The 17,464-nt window shown below is 34.3% G+C and overlaps 1 protein-coding gene across 1 annotated transcript in view; it reads left to right on the top strand.

Moving 5' to 3' along the window:
- LOC138308663 (uncharacterized) overlaps positions 1-10,119 on the top strand; it is a 35,729-nt gene extending 25,610 nt beyond the window's left edge. Inside the window, 10 exon segments of the mRNA XM_069249699.1 lie at positions 107-256; positions 3,100-3,276; positions 3,814-3,897; positions 4,501-4,692; positions 5,493-5,595; positions 6,252-6,418; positions 7,035-7,217; positions 7,657-7,716; positions 8,954-9,193; positions 9,655-10,119. Of these exon segments, the coding sequence (XP_069105800.1) occupies positions 107-256; positions 3,100-3,276; positions 3,814-3,897; positions 4,501-4,692; positions 5,493-5,595; positions 6,252-6,418; positions 7,035-7,217; positions 7,657-7,716; positions 8,954-9,193; positions 9,655-9,726 (1,428 nt within the window). The 3' untranslated portion in view covers positions 9,727-10,119.
- The last annotated feature ends 7,345 nt before the right edge of the window (positions 10,120-17,464 follow it).

Genomic DNA, 17,464 nt, shown 5'->3' with positions numbered 1-17,464 from the left:
GAATCAATAACAAACTGGAAAGCTGTCCCCGCTTATATTATTTCATTGGATATATATAATAAAGAAATGCAATATCTTGCACGTTTACATTTTATTTGGTTTCCAGGACTATCATACCATTGGTCACGCGCCACCAATCGAAGACCAGTCACAGGATTGGACTCTTATCGCTGGCAAGGAAACTGCTTCCGGTACTGTCTTGACATTTGTACGCAAACTCAACACATGTGATAGCAATGATGATATTACAATCACGGTAAGTAAACTAATTATATAGATTAAAATATTGGCTCTTATAGGATATTTTTGAGATTTCATGTCAGTCAGTGGTTGTAATTATACAGCTCAAAAGACTTTTAGACAGAAACAATGGTACAGCGATACCGCTTATCATTTAGCAAAACTTGTTACGGTAAATAGTTTGGATCTCTTTGATCTACTGCACAGCTCGGCGACGATCAGTTTGCAAAACGTTTCTGATTGGTCGACCAATCAGGGAATAGTATCGGCGTGAGTGTAACAATTTGATTGACTTATAGTTTTGGAAAAAGGCGGGGCCATTGTTCGTCGTATTTTTTTTAATTTAATAGTGTGTATCATGGCTTTATAAGTGATCTACGTCCTTAATTGTACCAAAGATACACATAATTGCACGACACCAGAAAAACGAATGATTTGATAATTGTTTTCTCTCTTTCGTCTGCCTACATATAGCTTAGGTTTTAATTCAGTTTAAAATACGTTTTGCTAACTGCAATCTGTAACCAAACAGGAACGCTACACATTACATGTATGTTAACACTTGAAGTAGGAAGTTCTTAGGCTCCGCGTGAATCATTGGCAGATAGCAACATTACTGTCGAATATTGGATATTTGAATGTAATCTGATAGAGAGGGTTAAATTCCATCATGTTTTGAATATTCCACATTTGCAAATTTTCAGGTCATATACAGTAGCAACAAATATGATTGGTTGAACTTTTACAAAACTGTTTAAAAGGTTATTGTTTTCATAAATTATTTTCGTCTGGTGAACTATTTTTCTAAAGCAAATTTTCAATAATTGATACATGTAATTATTGCATGGTACTAACATACTATTTTCCTACTTTATGTTACACATACAAATGTAGTTGGTTACAAAATGCACGCTGCGTTTAGCAAATGTAAATATTTGAATATCATCCAAACAATTGTAAAGCAAAAATAGAAACGGCTTTTACCGTCAAAAATTCAACGTTGCTTTTCAAACGTTCAACATTGGTCCCACCCACAAGCAAAAATATTAGTCAATAAAAGTGTTACAGTCACGCCGATACTGTTCTCTTATTGGTCAACAAATCAGAAACGATTTGCAAACTGATCGTCGCCAAGTTACATGGGAGATCAGAGGGATCCAAACTATTTATCGTTAGAAGTTTTGCTAAATAATAAGCGGTATCGCTGTATCTTGATTAGAGTGCATGATAGGCTGGATATGTATATATGTACATATAATACTGTAGGCTGTTGAAATGAAAACGAATACTGTGATCATAATGTCCAGATTACTTATGTTTCTCATTATTGCAATGCAATAGAAAAAATTGTTAACTAGAGAAGGTTTACAATATATTAAACGATATAAGAGGTGTTTTACAAAAATTAAAGCTAGAATTAGATGAGGTTAAGATATATAGACAATTGGTTGGTAAATAAGACGTGACGTCTTATTAAGAGCAAAAGGCATGTCAGACGTTCAAAAATTACAAAGATTTTTGTGATCATTTTAAAAGTTCTTCGGTTTAAGTGTGAATAGTTACTAAATTTTGACATCAATCATAAATTTACTATTTGATAATAATGGAAGAATTTGACATTTCTTAGGCTTGATTATATTTACTCTATTTGTATATCATTTGTGACATTTGAGATAAAAATTCATGTGTCTTATTCGTCCGTCTGTCTGTCTGTCCGGATTTGGTTTCCAGGCAATAACTTAAAAAAACCCACTGGATTTTCATCAAGATTCACACAATGATAACATATGGGAAAATATAGCTTTGGATTGAATTTGGGATCAAAAGGTCGACTACAAAGGTCACTATTACTAAAAATAGACTTTTCTATAAATTATTAGTTTCCAGACAATAACTTGAGAACACATTAACGGAATTTGTTCAAACTTCATACAATGGTAACATAGGTGAAAACATAGCTTGGGATTAAATTTGGGGTCAAAAGATCACAGTTACTAAAATAGTTTGTTTCACAAATTTTCGATTACTTGAGACAGAATTTGTTCAAACTTATAGCTGATAGCAAAACTAAGCAATAATGACTGACCATATATTAGAAAAGTGTAATTGACGACAGGGGACGTGTGTTGCTTGTAAGCTTGTTTACTTCACTACCTTTTATGATAGATTGTGTTGCCTTCTCTTTTATGTAACATGATTTATGTCATATCCATTATAACTGCCTGAATGACACTGACCTCGGCTAATTATTCTCACAATAAGTGATAACTGCCAAGTTTAACTCTTACACCTTGTTTGTATGTAAAAGTATTTAAGCGAGATCACATTATGTTTTCTTTGTAAAGAAGTAAGGGACACATGCGGTACACTCTGGACAATCCGGAATATCATTCCGTCAAGTCGAAGTTATCATAATTAGATTTCAAAGTTAAACTTCAACATTTCCTTTTGTCATCTTTATGATTAAACAAAATTTGTGGAAGTTCCGTATGTTATATATATATATATATATATTGCATTAAACGATGTCTACTAATATAACGTCATTACCGTGTGAAAAAAATGTTTCTCAATCGTATATTCAAATTTATATTATATAGCTCAAAATTGCTGCTCAAGACAATGTTCCAATAATTCGTCTTTCATTAAACAACCGGCAAGGTCTGATTTGAACCAATCAAACGAAATCATTTTTCTTTAGAACGCCATTAATATCTTTTTCCAGTCATTTTAATGATCCGTTCATTACATATTTGTTTGTGAGATAATAAACATATTTATCTGTAAACAAACAGGGAAAAGATAGCCCTACTTAAACAACTACATGTATGAATAAACAATGTGTTAATTGTTGTTTAGGATGACACTACCAGAATTATCTACTCCTACCATTCGGACGATATGACTAGTTATCTCCCCTACCATGGCGCCATCAAGCGGGGAACAAAGAGCGTCATGTTACTATCTTCGTCTCTGACGGCAGAGGATGTCAACATACCAAATGATGGAACCACTTTCGACTTCCTACAAGACAACGTAAGAAATAATAAAATGATTTTGTTTGAGATTTGTGTATAACGAATTATTATCATATGCAGTGAAAGAACACTATGTATGTCTGAATGTATTATTTATACAGTGTATATTCACGAAATGCTATCTGTTTGAATAGGATATTTTGAATCATTTTTTATAAATCCTATTTTATAAAGTCTATTTGATATCAACATAAACTAAAAAAAATCGTAGGTTCTGTGCAGTAGTTACTAAAAATGCAACTAAAATATATTTCAATAACAGTATCATATCATCATATTATAATATGAAAGTTATATTCTTTCCATATCTGATATAGTTAATCTTAAAATATATACCAGTGCATTATGAATTTCTGGAAAGTGTTTCGAATTGTGTATAAAATATAGACATTATCAAACATCACTGTTATTGCCCTACATGGTAGCTTACATCTACTGACAGCATTAATAAACAACACCAGTCAATCTTTGACTGAACTATATTGATCACAGACAGGAAACAAAGTTTTCTATTTGTTTTATTCCTAACCTGTAGTATCATGTTCCGTCTGAAACGACCACCTACGCATGCCGAGCCTTCAAATTACCTCCTCTGACCAAAAAACATCACATGATCAAGGTAAGTCACGTGTCCGGTTTGGTGACCAACTATGTTATGATGTTTTTATCATAAATTCAGGATATTTCATTAATGCAAATACCCAAAGAGATTCATCAGAAGTGAAAGGATACATGCTCTTACATGGTATACCTGTTATAATGATATAGATCTTGTAAAGGTAAGAAACTGATCTGAAGAACCTATATCGATACCTTTTGCATTTCGAAAACGGTGCAACTCCGATATGTATATTACGTTTGTTTACTACAAAAGAATTTCTCAAAGGTTATGACATCGAAAAATATACAATTAACAGAGTTTGTGTACGCTTAAAAGAATAATGGTTCACCGACCAGTGTTTTGTATTACTTATATATGGGGCCGCGGTGGCCGAGTGGTTAAGATGTCCCGACATATTACCACAAGCCCTCCACCTCTGGGATGCGGGTTCGAATCCCATGTGGGGCATTTGCCAGGTACTGACCGCTGGCCGGTGGTTTTTCTCCGGGTACTCCGGCTTTCCTCCACCAACAAACCTGACACGTCCTTACATGACCCTGGCTGTTAATAGGACGTAAAACTAAACAAACCAAACCAAAAAGTATTACTTATTTTTTCCAGTACGAACCCATTATAACCAAAGGGAATGAATTAAACACTCACCATATCCTCATCTTTAAATGCCCTTAACCAGCATCCGAGATGTCCGCTTATGATGGCACTGTGTTTCGATGTGAACACGCTCACAATGCTCCTGGACTTCTTCGTGAATGTCTATCACAGGTGGTCGTGGCATGGGCGATCGGCGGATAGGTAATTGAACTGACAAAGTGTTCATGGTCAGCAAAAAAGGACACAATATACTAATCAATGACTTTTTTATATAGTTTGAATATGTCTAAGTATTTTATGTTTGTATTGCGAAATTTTGCCAATGAAATGCATTGTCTCACTTCCTTACCTCGCAAGTTTGGGAGGGATTAGTCATCGCATTGTGACACTCGTAATAATAAACACATGCATAAAGATATATTCATTATCATTTGCTGTATAATATCAACTTAATTTGAAAAAGAAATTTGATAACATTGCCGTGTTTTACTTTTAGTCTACATATTAAGACGTACAATGAATGTGATATTTTTTCTTTTCTTTTAAATCCTTTCCTATTTAGAACTATCAATTTAATGACGAATATTTTATATTATACTGTCTTTTGTAGTTAAAGTGAATAGTTGGGCAAAGAAATTCAGTCTAAATGCGTTCATTGGGCTTCCAAAAGTTCTCACATATTAAAACGACGGCCAAGTTCTGCTTACGTTTCCCAGTTCTGACCATTGAAATAAAGAAAAGTTGATAGCATTGAAAGCGAGGCTGCGTGGAAATGTAACCACGGACATAGTCAGCCGGGAGGACGTTTTAGGATTCCTGTACTTTTAATTAATTTCTTCGTACGCAGACAGATTTTGACGAGATATTTTATTTTTCTATTTCATAATAACACTCACATAATTTTTACCGACTTTAGCCATTCTTGCCCGACTGTTCACTTTAATTATTGTATCATACGTTTTCATTTAATTAGAGTTTATTGGTCATATTCTTCCACGTAGGCGTTTTACTACCCTCCGGAAGCTGGATACTCTCTCGGATCTTCCGGAGATCCCGATTTCTTTGTGATGGAGACCCATTACGACAATCCGATGGCAAGATCAGGTATGTAACCAATCTGATCCTCTATGGAACGGGGTGTTTATAAAGGTATGTATTTAAATCATATTGGGCATGCAACATCTTAACAAAGGTGAATCACATGAGCATATATATATAGTTAAAATGAGATCAGTCATTATATACCTATGGTATACACTGTGTCCAAAGTATTTTTGACGTAACTTAACATGAAAAAAAAACTTTTTAAAGATATTTTTATATTAAGCTTTTAGAACTTTTACTTCGATACGTTGAATTATGGATCAACTTTGTATAAATAAGTTGTTACTATAGAGTCCTACATCATATTGATTGTTTAGCACAGTTACACTGAAGATAAACAAATATTTTCTGTATATTTTTGCATTATGCACATTTGAGAATATATCCCTCCAACGGAAATGGTTTGCACACTGTATATACTATTGAACAGCAAATATGGCATACGCTAAATGTACTTAACTAAAAAAGCGTCGGATTACCAGATTACCACACAATGACATTGTATTTCTACGTCATGTTACATTCTAAACATGTACAGAATCTGTATATCTTATTTAACAAAAAATAACCTACCCTTGTAGACAATGTTAATAATTCCCCTTTTTATACATTGTTGATAACCTCCTCTTGACATTTTTGGTAACCTATTTTCGTAGACATTGTTGATAGCTCCGGTATCCGAATTACTATGACACCAACTCTCAGACCACACGATGCGGGACTATTAGAAACTGGTGTAGCTGTAAATAAACACCAGATCATCCCTCCTCATGATCCCGGATTCGTATCTCAAGGTTTCTGCGCTGCTGAAATCCTGAAAAAGGTAAGAAATGAATTTAGTTGAATTGTATTTGAGGAAACGAATATGAGTTCGTCAACATCTGACATTGGTAGATAGAAGTAAACATCATATATATCAACCAGCAGTTTACTCGAGTTAGTATAGTTAAATTGTAAGTTGTAGTTCCATCACTGTATATCAACGAGTTGCCTCCCTAGCGGGTAGGTGGCCTTTGTGATGTCGTTATATTGTGATCGAACTTCACGTCGTTTTCTCTGGAAATATATGCTACATTCACAAACACATGAAGTCACAATCAGTACATACCACTAAGAGAAGATAATTAAATAATATGCAAATACAAAGTATACTTAGTAGTTTGTATCATTTTTTATTTACAAAAATTATTAGATCAAGGCACTGTAAAACGATTTGAATCACCAATCCGCTGCTGGTAACCGGTTGTTTAATTAAGACATCCAAGGCACCAAGCGTATAAATACTTTGGTCAATTCAAAAGGTTATCACAAGAATGGGACAAAATAGCATCCATTCTCGTTTCTGTAATACAATCAACACACGTATAGCCTGATCCTTTTGTAATCATAAAAACAAATACACAAGTCAGGTGATTTTAGGAGTTGCTATTTCATTAAAGGGCGTTCCTGCTGAAGGAATTGAGGTATTTGCCATACTCCAACATTCCCATCTGCTGGGTAGAGAGATGACCACGCGCCACTATAGAAACGGACGTGAAATCGAACCAATGGCCTCAGACAAACACTACGACTTCGACTTCCAAGACATGCGCTACCTTCCGAAGAAAAGAATGATCTACCCAGTATGTTAACTTAAATATAGATTTGAATAATGATTTAAGAGTATTTAGAATTTAAAAAAAAACTAATCTTGAATGTAAGTAATTCGAAGCTATTTTTAAGAGTTTGTAGAATATTGAATAATGACAAATGACTTTAAAGGAAGAGGCTAATCGTCCTTTTTCATACCAATCAAAACACCATCTGACATTTCAGCAATTGACCTTATTTACTACATGCATACTTATCTCTTAGTATTAATTTTATCAAAAATCTTTTTTTTATTATTTTTGTTTTGAAAACTGTTAACATTATTAATGGCCATATCTCCTATCAATATTTATTTTCTTATACTTTTTGAAAATACACAAAATGTTAAATCTCTCTTTATGCATGACACATTATAAATACATGTATAAACTGTCAGGTGCATACTGTGCAATCTTTATATACTCGTTACAGGGTGACAAACTGGAAGTTAAGTGTGTTTACGACACGACACACAAACAGGGATTCACCTTTGTAAGTACATTGTATATAAAATCACACGTTCCAAATAATCAACAGATGTAACGTAAGATATTTGTTTTAAGGACATACGTTAAATTACATATACAATGTTTATACGTTTTCTGTTAACCCACTGTACATGTGTGACCTTGTAAAAAACGTAGTTGACATTGATCAGAACATGGACATTAGGTTTGACGTCATAATTATCGTGCCAGTCGAGCACAGGAGAAGACAGTATAATTGGCTGTTATGTTGTGTCTATCCTGAAAAAAAATACATGTTTATTAATCATAGGTACAAATTGTCTTGAGGTGCTCAAATTGTCAGTAAGTGGAAATATCAGTGTTGAATTTCTTTCAGTTTAGAATCATATTGGGATGAATAATTATATGCGCCTTTGTAATTTACCCTCGTAAACTTGTCATTGTTGCAGCTAAATGCTTTAATAAGACTAAATATTCTTAGCCAAGTTTTTTGCAAGGGTACAAAAACAAATGACAAATATTGCTTAACGAGTATTGATCAAAGGCAGTCGTATTTTCTAGTGCGAGTGTATTCGCTCTATTATTTTCCTTGTCGGGTGTAGAGTCTGTGTACATAAGCTATATAAGCAGATTCCAACTGCGCACGCGATACCGGAAGTCGGTGTCTGACACTGTCTAATACAGTTTAATTGATTTCGCCGTGATTTAAGTGAATTCAACCTCCCAAAACATATACTAAGACATACTTGCCAGCAATCAACAATAAATTAAGAACAGTGACATTACACAGTGCTTCGTTTACCAAATCCTGTGACCACAGTCCGAATTTGCTGCAGTTCTAAAAATATTTCTAAAATCACTCGTCCTTGCGTAAGAGAAACAAAAAAGACAATATAAAATATCAGTCAGGGTGTCTGAGCTTTAGATCTAATGTACCCTAGAAAGGCGTTCAAGCATGGCACAGGTAAGTCACCACGTGCAAGTGGATAGTGTTCTAGCGGACGATTATTTTCAACAGCGATGTCAATATATATATAATGATAAACACTTCTATGTATAAAGAACACACTTAACAATGTTCAAAGGATAATGAGCGAAAGTGCTACGTACACGGGGACACCTGTTGCCGAGGATGATTTCATACTGGAAATTAAGGTTATGGAGTAGTTAGCGAGCACTTCATATTTCATGTTTCAATATCTTTCTGATGAATATTTGCAATCATAAGGAAATGCCAGTTTTGTTCTGTTTGTGAATTGTAGGGCGGCCTCTCTACCCAGGAAGAAATGTGTCTGTCGTTCATCGCCTATTACCCACGCATGCCCCTAGAACTATGCCAAAGTTTCCCACTGTATGACACCGTGGCGTCTGACTTCAGACACGTCGCCCCTGTTTTGAGATCTTGGAACTGGACCGACCCTGCAGTCCACACTAAGTTCCGGACAGCTTTAGACAATTCGCAACATTACCACTATGGCACCGGTGAAACTGCACAGATTGACGTGAGTTTACAACGTACTTCATCTATGACTGGCAATATCTCTTCCATGTCTTTCCAAATGTGGTATGGGTATTGCGTCTGAGACCAACTCAAGTTTTTATTCGGGAATAAGATATTCCTTTATTGTGTATTATTTTATTTAACCATGCCTAAGATGTCTTGATGCAGTTTTGCATTTTGTATGTTATGATTTAAACTAACAGAAAAACCATATAAACCGATGTAATTACATTATAAATATGTGTGTTCATTTGTGATAGCTGAACTTAAAGTCTTGTTTATAGTGCTTCCGGGCTGTATTTACCGTTCTACAAAAGCCAGATGGCCAGGCCAAATAATATACACCAAGGAAACCATGCCATAATGTGTACTACACTGATCATTTGCTATCAAATCTAGATTATTTTACCTTATATGATATGACATTTTTAAAAAAGTTAAAATAAATATTTTATCTTTCAGGGCAATGTAATATCAACAGAACATCCTACGAACTACCCGTATGTTAAGCCGCATGACACTACATGCCATTAACACAGCGATTATCAACATGATTTTCACTTCCTACAAGAAATGACGTCAGTGTCTCTTTAAGGCATTACTACACTGTATAAACAATAATCAATTGTGTCTGCTGTGTGAATTAATCTTGATTGGTTTCCGTTACGCCTTATTAATATAATCTTGCCGTTATGTAAACGGAAGTAAGTGTAATCAAAGTAATTGGTCATGTTTCTGATGTATGTATGTCCTTTCTCATATAAACCTGTCTTTCTAAAAATGAGCTGGATTTTACACGGACTTACGACATATCCTGTTGGAGCATTTTACAAGTAAGAAAACATAGCTTATCCGTATTAAATATTCAAAGAAATTGTCAGCAGAGTATCAAAATACGACGAAATAAAACGGAGTCACTTACATTCTTGTATTCGTTAAATCTGATTTATTATCGTATTTTCTTGGTTAATTCTTAATTTTAATACGGTTTAAATCAAATGGATCATCATACCAGAACCATAATTGGCAAATATCGGGATTCCCAATTTTCCTTTCAGACATAAAGATATTATGTTGAAAAACTTTCTCCTTCTGTATGAAACTTAATAAAACACATTTCTCGAGTGCAAAGTGATAAATCGCCGGTCCCTGGTATGTTTCGACACTTTACTACCGAAGACTAATTATATATTTTTGTTGTAAAAGAAATATTTCATGCGCTCCTTTCAAAATTTTTAAAATGCATCTTAAAATTCTGTAATACTAGTATATTCATAATGAGGTTGCACTTAATGACTAGTTCCTAATTCAACACTTCTTTATTTTCTTGTATTACAATGCTTAGAGAGCCATAATACCTCATGTCATTGAGATCATAAAATGATGCCTGATACAATGCTATGATTTATTAGAATACCGACTCCTGTTTGGCTATGCACATGTGCACTATGCCGCAATGGTGTCCGCTTTAGTGAAAATATTGTAATGTCACTCTGACGTTATCATGTCGTTATGCTCGAGCAGGGCGTTAAATAACTGAGGAGGTTGTGGTGGGATACGTGGAGGAAACTCTTTGTACTTCGAAATAGTTATTTCTGCTGTTAGATCTACGAAATTTGGTACAAATGGATCACATGGTATTTAAAGTCTCATTATGTTTTTATGAATGCTTTACGAACTTAACATCGATGATCCTTTTTAATTTATCTTTACTTAATTTTGTTCAAATGTGTACAGTTTCGACAAAAGTGCATATTTAAATATAAATAGAACACGTAAATATGTATGTCTAAAAATAGTCTGTGTGCCTGTAATGTACCAAGATGATCACCAGGTACATCGCAGCGACACCACGGGGAATTTAAGAACATGTTTAGATTAAGTCAAAATTTTACAACGTTCATTCTTATAAAACTGGTTCTTCTTTCTAAAATGAAAAATCACAATACTTCAGTAGAACTATATACTCCATTCTGACGACTTTCAACATGCACTTGTACGCAAAAACTATAAAAGAGCGAAGTATTACTAAGTAGAGGAGAATACCTGTCAATTGCCCCTTAATCCAGCGCTTGTACCCGCTACGCTCCAACCTGTTCAGAGTACATTGTATGTTTTCGTGTAAAACTATTTGTTCGCTTAATACTTCAAGATGCTCCACCGCTGTCAAATGGTATTTTTTCACTGTGAAAAACAGGAGCAGACGATTTAGTATTTTCTTTAGTTACAAAAGTTACTTACCTTACACCATTAGCACTATTGAAATGTTTGATCTTCTTATTTTACTTCAAGTTAAAAATATGAAAAAATAATTAATTGCATCTCTAAAACATTCCGTGACACTATATCTATATGGAATGAAGTACTGATTGCGCATGCACCAAAGGCGAAGTAAATTATTTTATATTATTTTTTGTGTTAATTAGGCATATATACACGATTAAACACCAATTACTGTTCAAATGATTAATATCATTGATGCTCTGTCGGCGGTGAAGCATTTTAAATAAAGAATTTGAAGATTTTTAGTAGGATTTTAATTAATGTTTAAATATATTCATTTAAAAAACGACAAAAATAAGATGACAATGAATGTATTAGCGTCGTCTGTCAATATCAGTTGACAAACATACCTAGGGTTAAATGTTATACAGGCGGTTCTCATATGTAATGTTTACCTACGAGTGGACTGTGGCACCAACAGAGCGTAACAACGGGATCCTTCATCATTGCTACAATCAGGACTAATTACGACATTATTAATTAAGAATTATCGCCATTAGGATATCTACTCTATCATTTTGCGAAATTTTGTATATTTTGTTCGATTAAATATATCACGAAAATAAAATTGAACTTTATAACGTTATGAACATCACGGTATTTATATTTTGATGCAATAATATTTAATTTAATAACCCATATATCACTTCATGCAATATGTATGCAAAAATAATATAATCTATTGATAACAGGCTTTCACAACTTGCATCAAATACTAACCGACGCCGACACCAACACCAGGATGATGCCATAAGCGAGCTCATTATCAAACATTTCCAAGAACTAGTTTGTTGACTTTACAAACACTTCAGAGACAAATATCGAACCTAAAGACACAATATCAATCATGTCATAAACACAACAAATTCGGTTACAAAATGTGTGCAATTAACTTTTACATGTTTGTGGGTTCTGTCCCCTGGCCGAGACACATCAAAGTCTATAAAAGTGGTAGTTTCTGCTCCTGCTTAGTGCTCAGCATACAGGAAGTGGGACGACTGGTTCGCCCGTTGTCAGTATAATGTGACCGGGTGTGGTGTGTTGCTTGGTGTCTTCGGCGGCATGCTTCAGTGATATAGCACTATAAAAAGGGCAATAGTTCCACTATACAAGAAGACACAACATGAATATATCGCAGTCTCCCAAAACACACACCTCGCACAACATACACACAACACACCGCATACATGGGAGGCCGTCCTTACATGACCATGGCTGTTAATAGGACGTTAATTAATCAAACAAACAAACAAAATACATGTTTTTGAATGCGGAGCATTTACATTTAAGAGGTATGCGATAAATACTGGGTGAGTGTCAAAGGAATCAAAATTATATAACGACTCAGAGTTTGTGGTCAAACATCATCCTTATCGGCCATGCTTCTTTGTTAAGATGCTCCACCGTCGCCGACAGAACATAAACGATACGCACCAATTTCACAAATAATTGGTGCATAATTGTGTGTATATATGTCATATTAACACAAAAATAATATAATTTATTTTGTTTTTGATTCATGCGCAATCAGTACTTCATTCCATATAGGTCATAGTGGCACGATTATTTTTATATTGAAGTAAAATGAGAAGCTCAAACATTTCAATGGTGATAATAGTGCATAGTAACTTTTTTAGCTGAAGAAAAATACTAATTATTCTACACCCGTTTTTGATAAAGAAAAAAATGTTATTTGTCAATGGTGGAGCATCTTTAACGAAACAATCTGACTAAAATGCATACCTTTATCATCACTTTGGTAGATAAATCAAACGGAGTGCTCATTAGGATATGTTTGTTAATCGGATTAATTTATAAATGTTTTATAGACATATACGTAACTAGCATCTGAATATGATATAATAATTTTGATGTATGTGTTCGAGCACTTCATAGGACGTCATCACGCCAAACGTTGACGTTCTAGTTGCCCATTCACTAACATTTCGATGGGTATAATTCTTTCCGAATTTGGTCAGATGTGAAATTAAAAAATATTCATTATCTCTATATTATTTACTGACCAGTTTATGCTGTGTTTAAGAACGATGGAAAAGGGAGACAAGGGCCCAATGGGCCCGAATCGCCCACCTGCAATATGGTAATCACGCGTGGTTCATACTTAACAAATAGAGTAAATAAGAATGTATATCATCTCTAAGCACATTAGAGGCCCCTTTGCCTCTTGGTTATTGAAAAGAAGTCGTTTAAAGATTTAAGCCTATTTGACCCCTGTGACCTTGAATGAAGGTCATGGTCATTCCTTTGAACAAACTTGATAGCCCTTGATCCCAGTATGCCACAGGCCCAATATCAGGTCCCTAGGCTGTTTGGTTATTAAGAAGAAGTCGTTTTAAATTTTTTAGCCTTTTTGACCCCTGAGACCTTGAATGAAGGTCAAGGTCATTCATTTGAACAAACTTGGTAGCCCTTCATCCCAGCATGCCACAGGCCCAATATCAGGTCCCTAGGCTGTTTGGTTATTAAGAAGAAGTTGTTTAAAGATTTTAGCATTTTTGAACCCTACGACCTTGAATGAAGGTAGCCCTCTATCCCAGTATGTCACAGGCCTAAGATCAGGTTCCTATGCCCCTTGGTTATGAAGCAGAAGTCTTAACAAGATATTTTAACTTGGTAGCCCTACATCCCAGCATGTCACAGGCCCAATTTCAGGTCTCTAGGCCTCTTGGTTATAAAGAAGAAGTCTGTTGTAGATTTTCACCTATTAGACCCCTGTGACCTTGAATGAAGGTCAAGGTCATTCATTTGAACAAACTTGGTAGCCCTTCATCCGGACGGCACGACAGACGGCCGAACGGACGGCACGACAGACGGCCGAACGGACGGCCGGACGAGGGGCAGGTGAGCTAAAAATTAAATTAAATTGCCTAAAGACATCACTAACTTTTGGCATCTCCGTATTCTGTTTGGTATCTGGATACTTACGCAGTAAATTGAAAACAATGTATGATAATCATCAAGTGAAAATAATAGCGTGGGAGTTTATAAGTAAACTGCATGAATATAGTCATACATTGCTATTGTCTTATGATTTAGGCAATATGATAATTATTATACTTTATGATTTGAGGAAAGATAAAACAGCAATCATCTTTTAATTAGGTTTTTCTTATGGTGTGGTATAGTGTGCTTTTGCATACTTAAAGTGTACACGGAATGGAAAATGATATTAAGATATGTTATTCTGTTTGATCTCCTGACAAGAATGTTGAAAACCGCATCAAAATCGGCCGCTTCAGTACCGAGATACCGCCTTCCGAAGTGCTCGATTTTTACCTGTATATCAACTGCTGATTTGGGGAATAACCGGATGTGACGTCACGAGGACAACGGCAGTGAGGTGTTTGGTAGTGGGGTTATAGCACAAAGGTGGACATATATGTATTCCTAAAATGGGGTTACGAGAATTTTACAGATATATATACAGTATACAGTTATGGTGACGATTTAATTATATATAAAATAGGAAATATTGCAACTGAAATCATGCTAAATACATAAGTAGATTAGCGGAAATTATAAGTTATTTATGTTTCTGGTATAAGCCAGGTGTACCTTGTGTAAAAACTTTTAAGTAGAGATCTTATCTCTGTTTTAACAGCTTACTAAATTATCAAACCTGGGGAATATTCAATTTTAATAATGTCATTTAAAAAGAGACGAATTCGAAAAATGATGTTCATATAATTATCCATTTGAATATGTTTCTGAATAAATAAAAATTCACTTGGCCTATGGATTTCAAGAATCATCATAACGAAAAGAAAAGGTGTTAAATGTATTTCATAGTTCAATACACGTAAATATCATAGACATAAATTGGGAGGGGGAGTAAATAAAAAAAAATAAACCACTTGAGAAATTGAATTTAAAATACATAATTCATTTATAGATGTAACAAGTCTATCTTCCTTTTATAGCTACATGTACATGAACATGTATGAGAACATGTGTTATTTTAACAATATTACATTTACAACCATAACAGTACATTTATTGGTCATATAGATTATCATTATTAGTATTATATAATGATCGATATTGACCAAAATTCACAAAGAATTGGATATCCAATATCTAGCAACTACCAGAAATATAAAAAAAATATGACATTGTGCATCATATTTGCATTGTTCTTTCTCGACATGCCATTTATAAATAATTTTGTAGTCTCTGTTATAAAAATACATATACATATAACTAGAAATATATATACGAGACAAATGTATACATTGGTCATTCTGAAATATACAATTATGTATACATCTAGTGATTTAAACACTTGTTATATGTTATGTTCGAACGGTATATTTTACTGTAAACCAAGTATTTATAAGTGTAAACAAATATGACATTATACATCAATTAAATGATGGTCCATCGCTAACTTACCTGTGATCTTACTTTTGACACCTGACGTGAGCTAATCAACGAAGCGTGACAGGTCACTAAACACCTTTCTTACGTAATCTGGTTATTAGCCCCCTCATTAGTCTCGGTTGACCACGCGTTTTAGTTACTGCAGTATACAGGTAAAGAGATAAACGCAGCACGACATTAATATTGGCTATTCGGAAGTACAGTTCTGATTTTGTTCTGTACTTGATATCTGTAACTTGGATTAGACATAGACATCTTCATTCTTTTTTTCGTCTGACTCGTGCATGATTTATTTTTTCAATTAAAGACACTAATAAATGAAATTGAGCGAAATATCAACAAGTCGTCGGATGTACTGTATTATATGAAAAATGGATCGATTTCAGATATAACGCAATTAGTAGATGCATTTACATATATGCAAAAAATTCTGCTTAGAATCATAATTTAATTCGTATGGGTAGGTTATATGAAAAAGTCAGAAATTTGTAAAGCGGGTTTGACCAGTACAACGACCCGAGTCGGGTTTTGGATAACATAGTCAAGAATCCTTTACATAATATTCATGTATATGTGGTTCAAAATACCGTAGATTTACAACGTACGTGGATTATTATACACATTATATTGTGTATAATTGTGCAGAAATCGCGCAGAAATGTTCATTTATCTACGACAGGTACATCAATATATGCATGGTATAAATCCCTATTTTCAAGCGTATTCCAAACTCATATCTGTGATTGAGGATAATATTAAATAGGTATCGGACATGTACACATGTATTTGTGTCTGTAAAGATCGATATTTACAAGCAGATAGTTTATATCAGATTGCAGACGCAGAAAATCGCCACTCTATCTTATGCGAGTAGAGTAGGTCCCGTTGTCCTCGTGACGTCACAGGTCAGGGGTCCCGAATCGGGGTCAATGGCTTGGGGCTTCAGGTGTGTTCTAGAGAAAAGTCGCATTATCTCTAATACCGTATTCGCTATGAAACTCGTACTTTCTCCATTCTAAAGTTTATACAGTGACACATTTATCAAGCCTTATATACCAAACCATTCCGTGTACACTTTAATGAGACTGAATGTATTGATTCCATTTTTGAAAATAAACTTTTTTAAAAATGCATTCTGCACTGTTTTTTATAGTAATTTTCTTTTAGGGCTGATTGAACATTGTCACTTCTTCTGCAACAAAGCATGCATTATGTAAGCTCCTACCAACCACGTCTGTTAGAATAGTTGAGTATATTCCTGTAAACCCAATGGTCATAATTTTCGTATTCATAAACTCTATGTTTGGGTTAATCAACTCTCACATGTTGCTTAGTTTACCACAACACAATTATATATCCTGTAGCGAATTTATTTTTAACATCCAGTTTAGATACTTTAGTTTGGCGACTTTACTTCATGTAAAGCAAAGCCGATATTTGTTTTACTCTATCCATTTCTCAAGCATGTTTTTCATTTTGTTTTGTCAAATATGCAAGAAAACACTAAATCACACATTTTAAAATTCCTTTCAGTTTCTAGTATGACTTATCATGTAATCACCAGTAAAGACGTTGACATTTTAGAAAT

Source organism: Argopecten irradians, chromosome 15 (genome assembly GCF_041381155.1).
Source record: "Argopecten irradians isolate NY chromosome 15, Ai_NY, whole genome shotgun sequence".
Taxonomy (NCBI): domain Eukaryota; kingdom Metazoa; phylum Mollusca; class Bivalvia; order Pectinida; family Pectinidae; genus Argopecten; species Argopecten irradians.
Note: the sequence above shows the minus strand (reverse complement) of the source record. Positions and strands in the feature narration are given on the sequence as shown.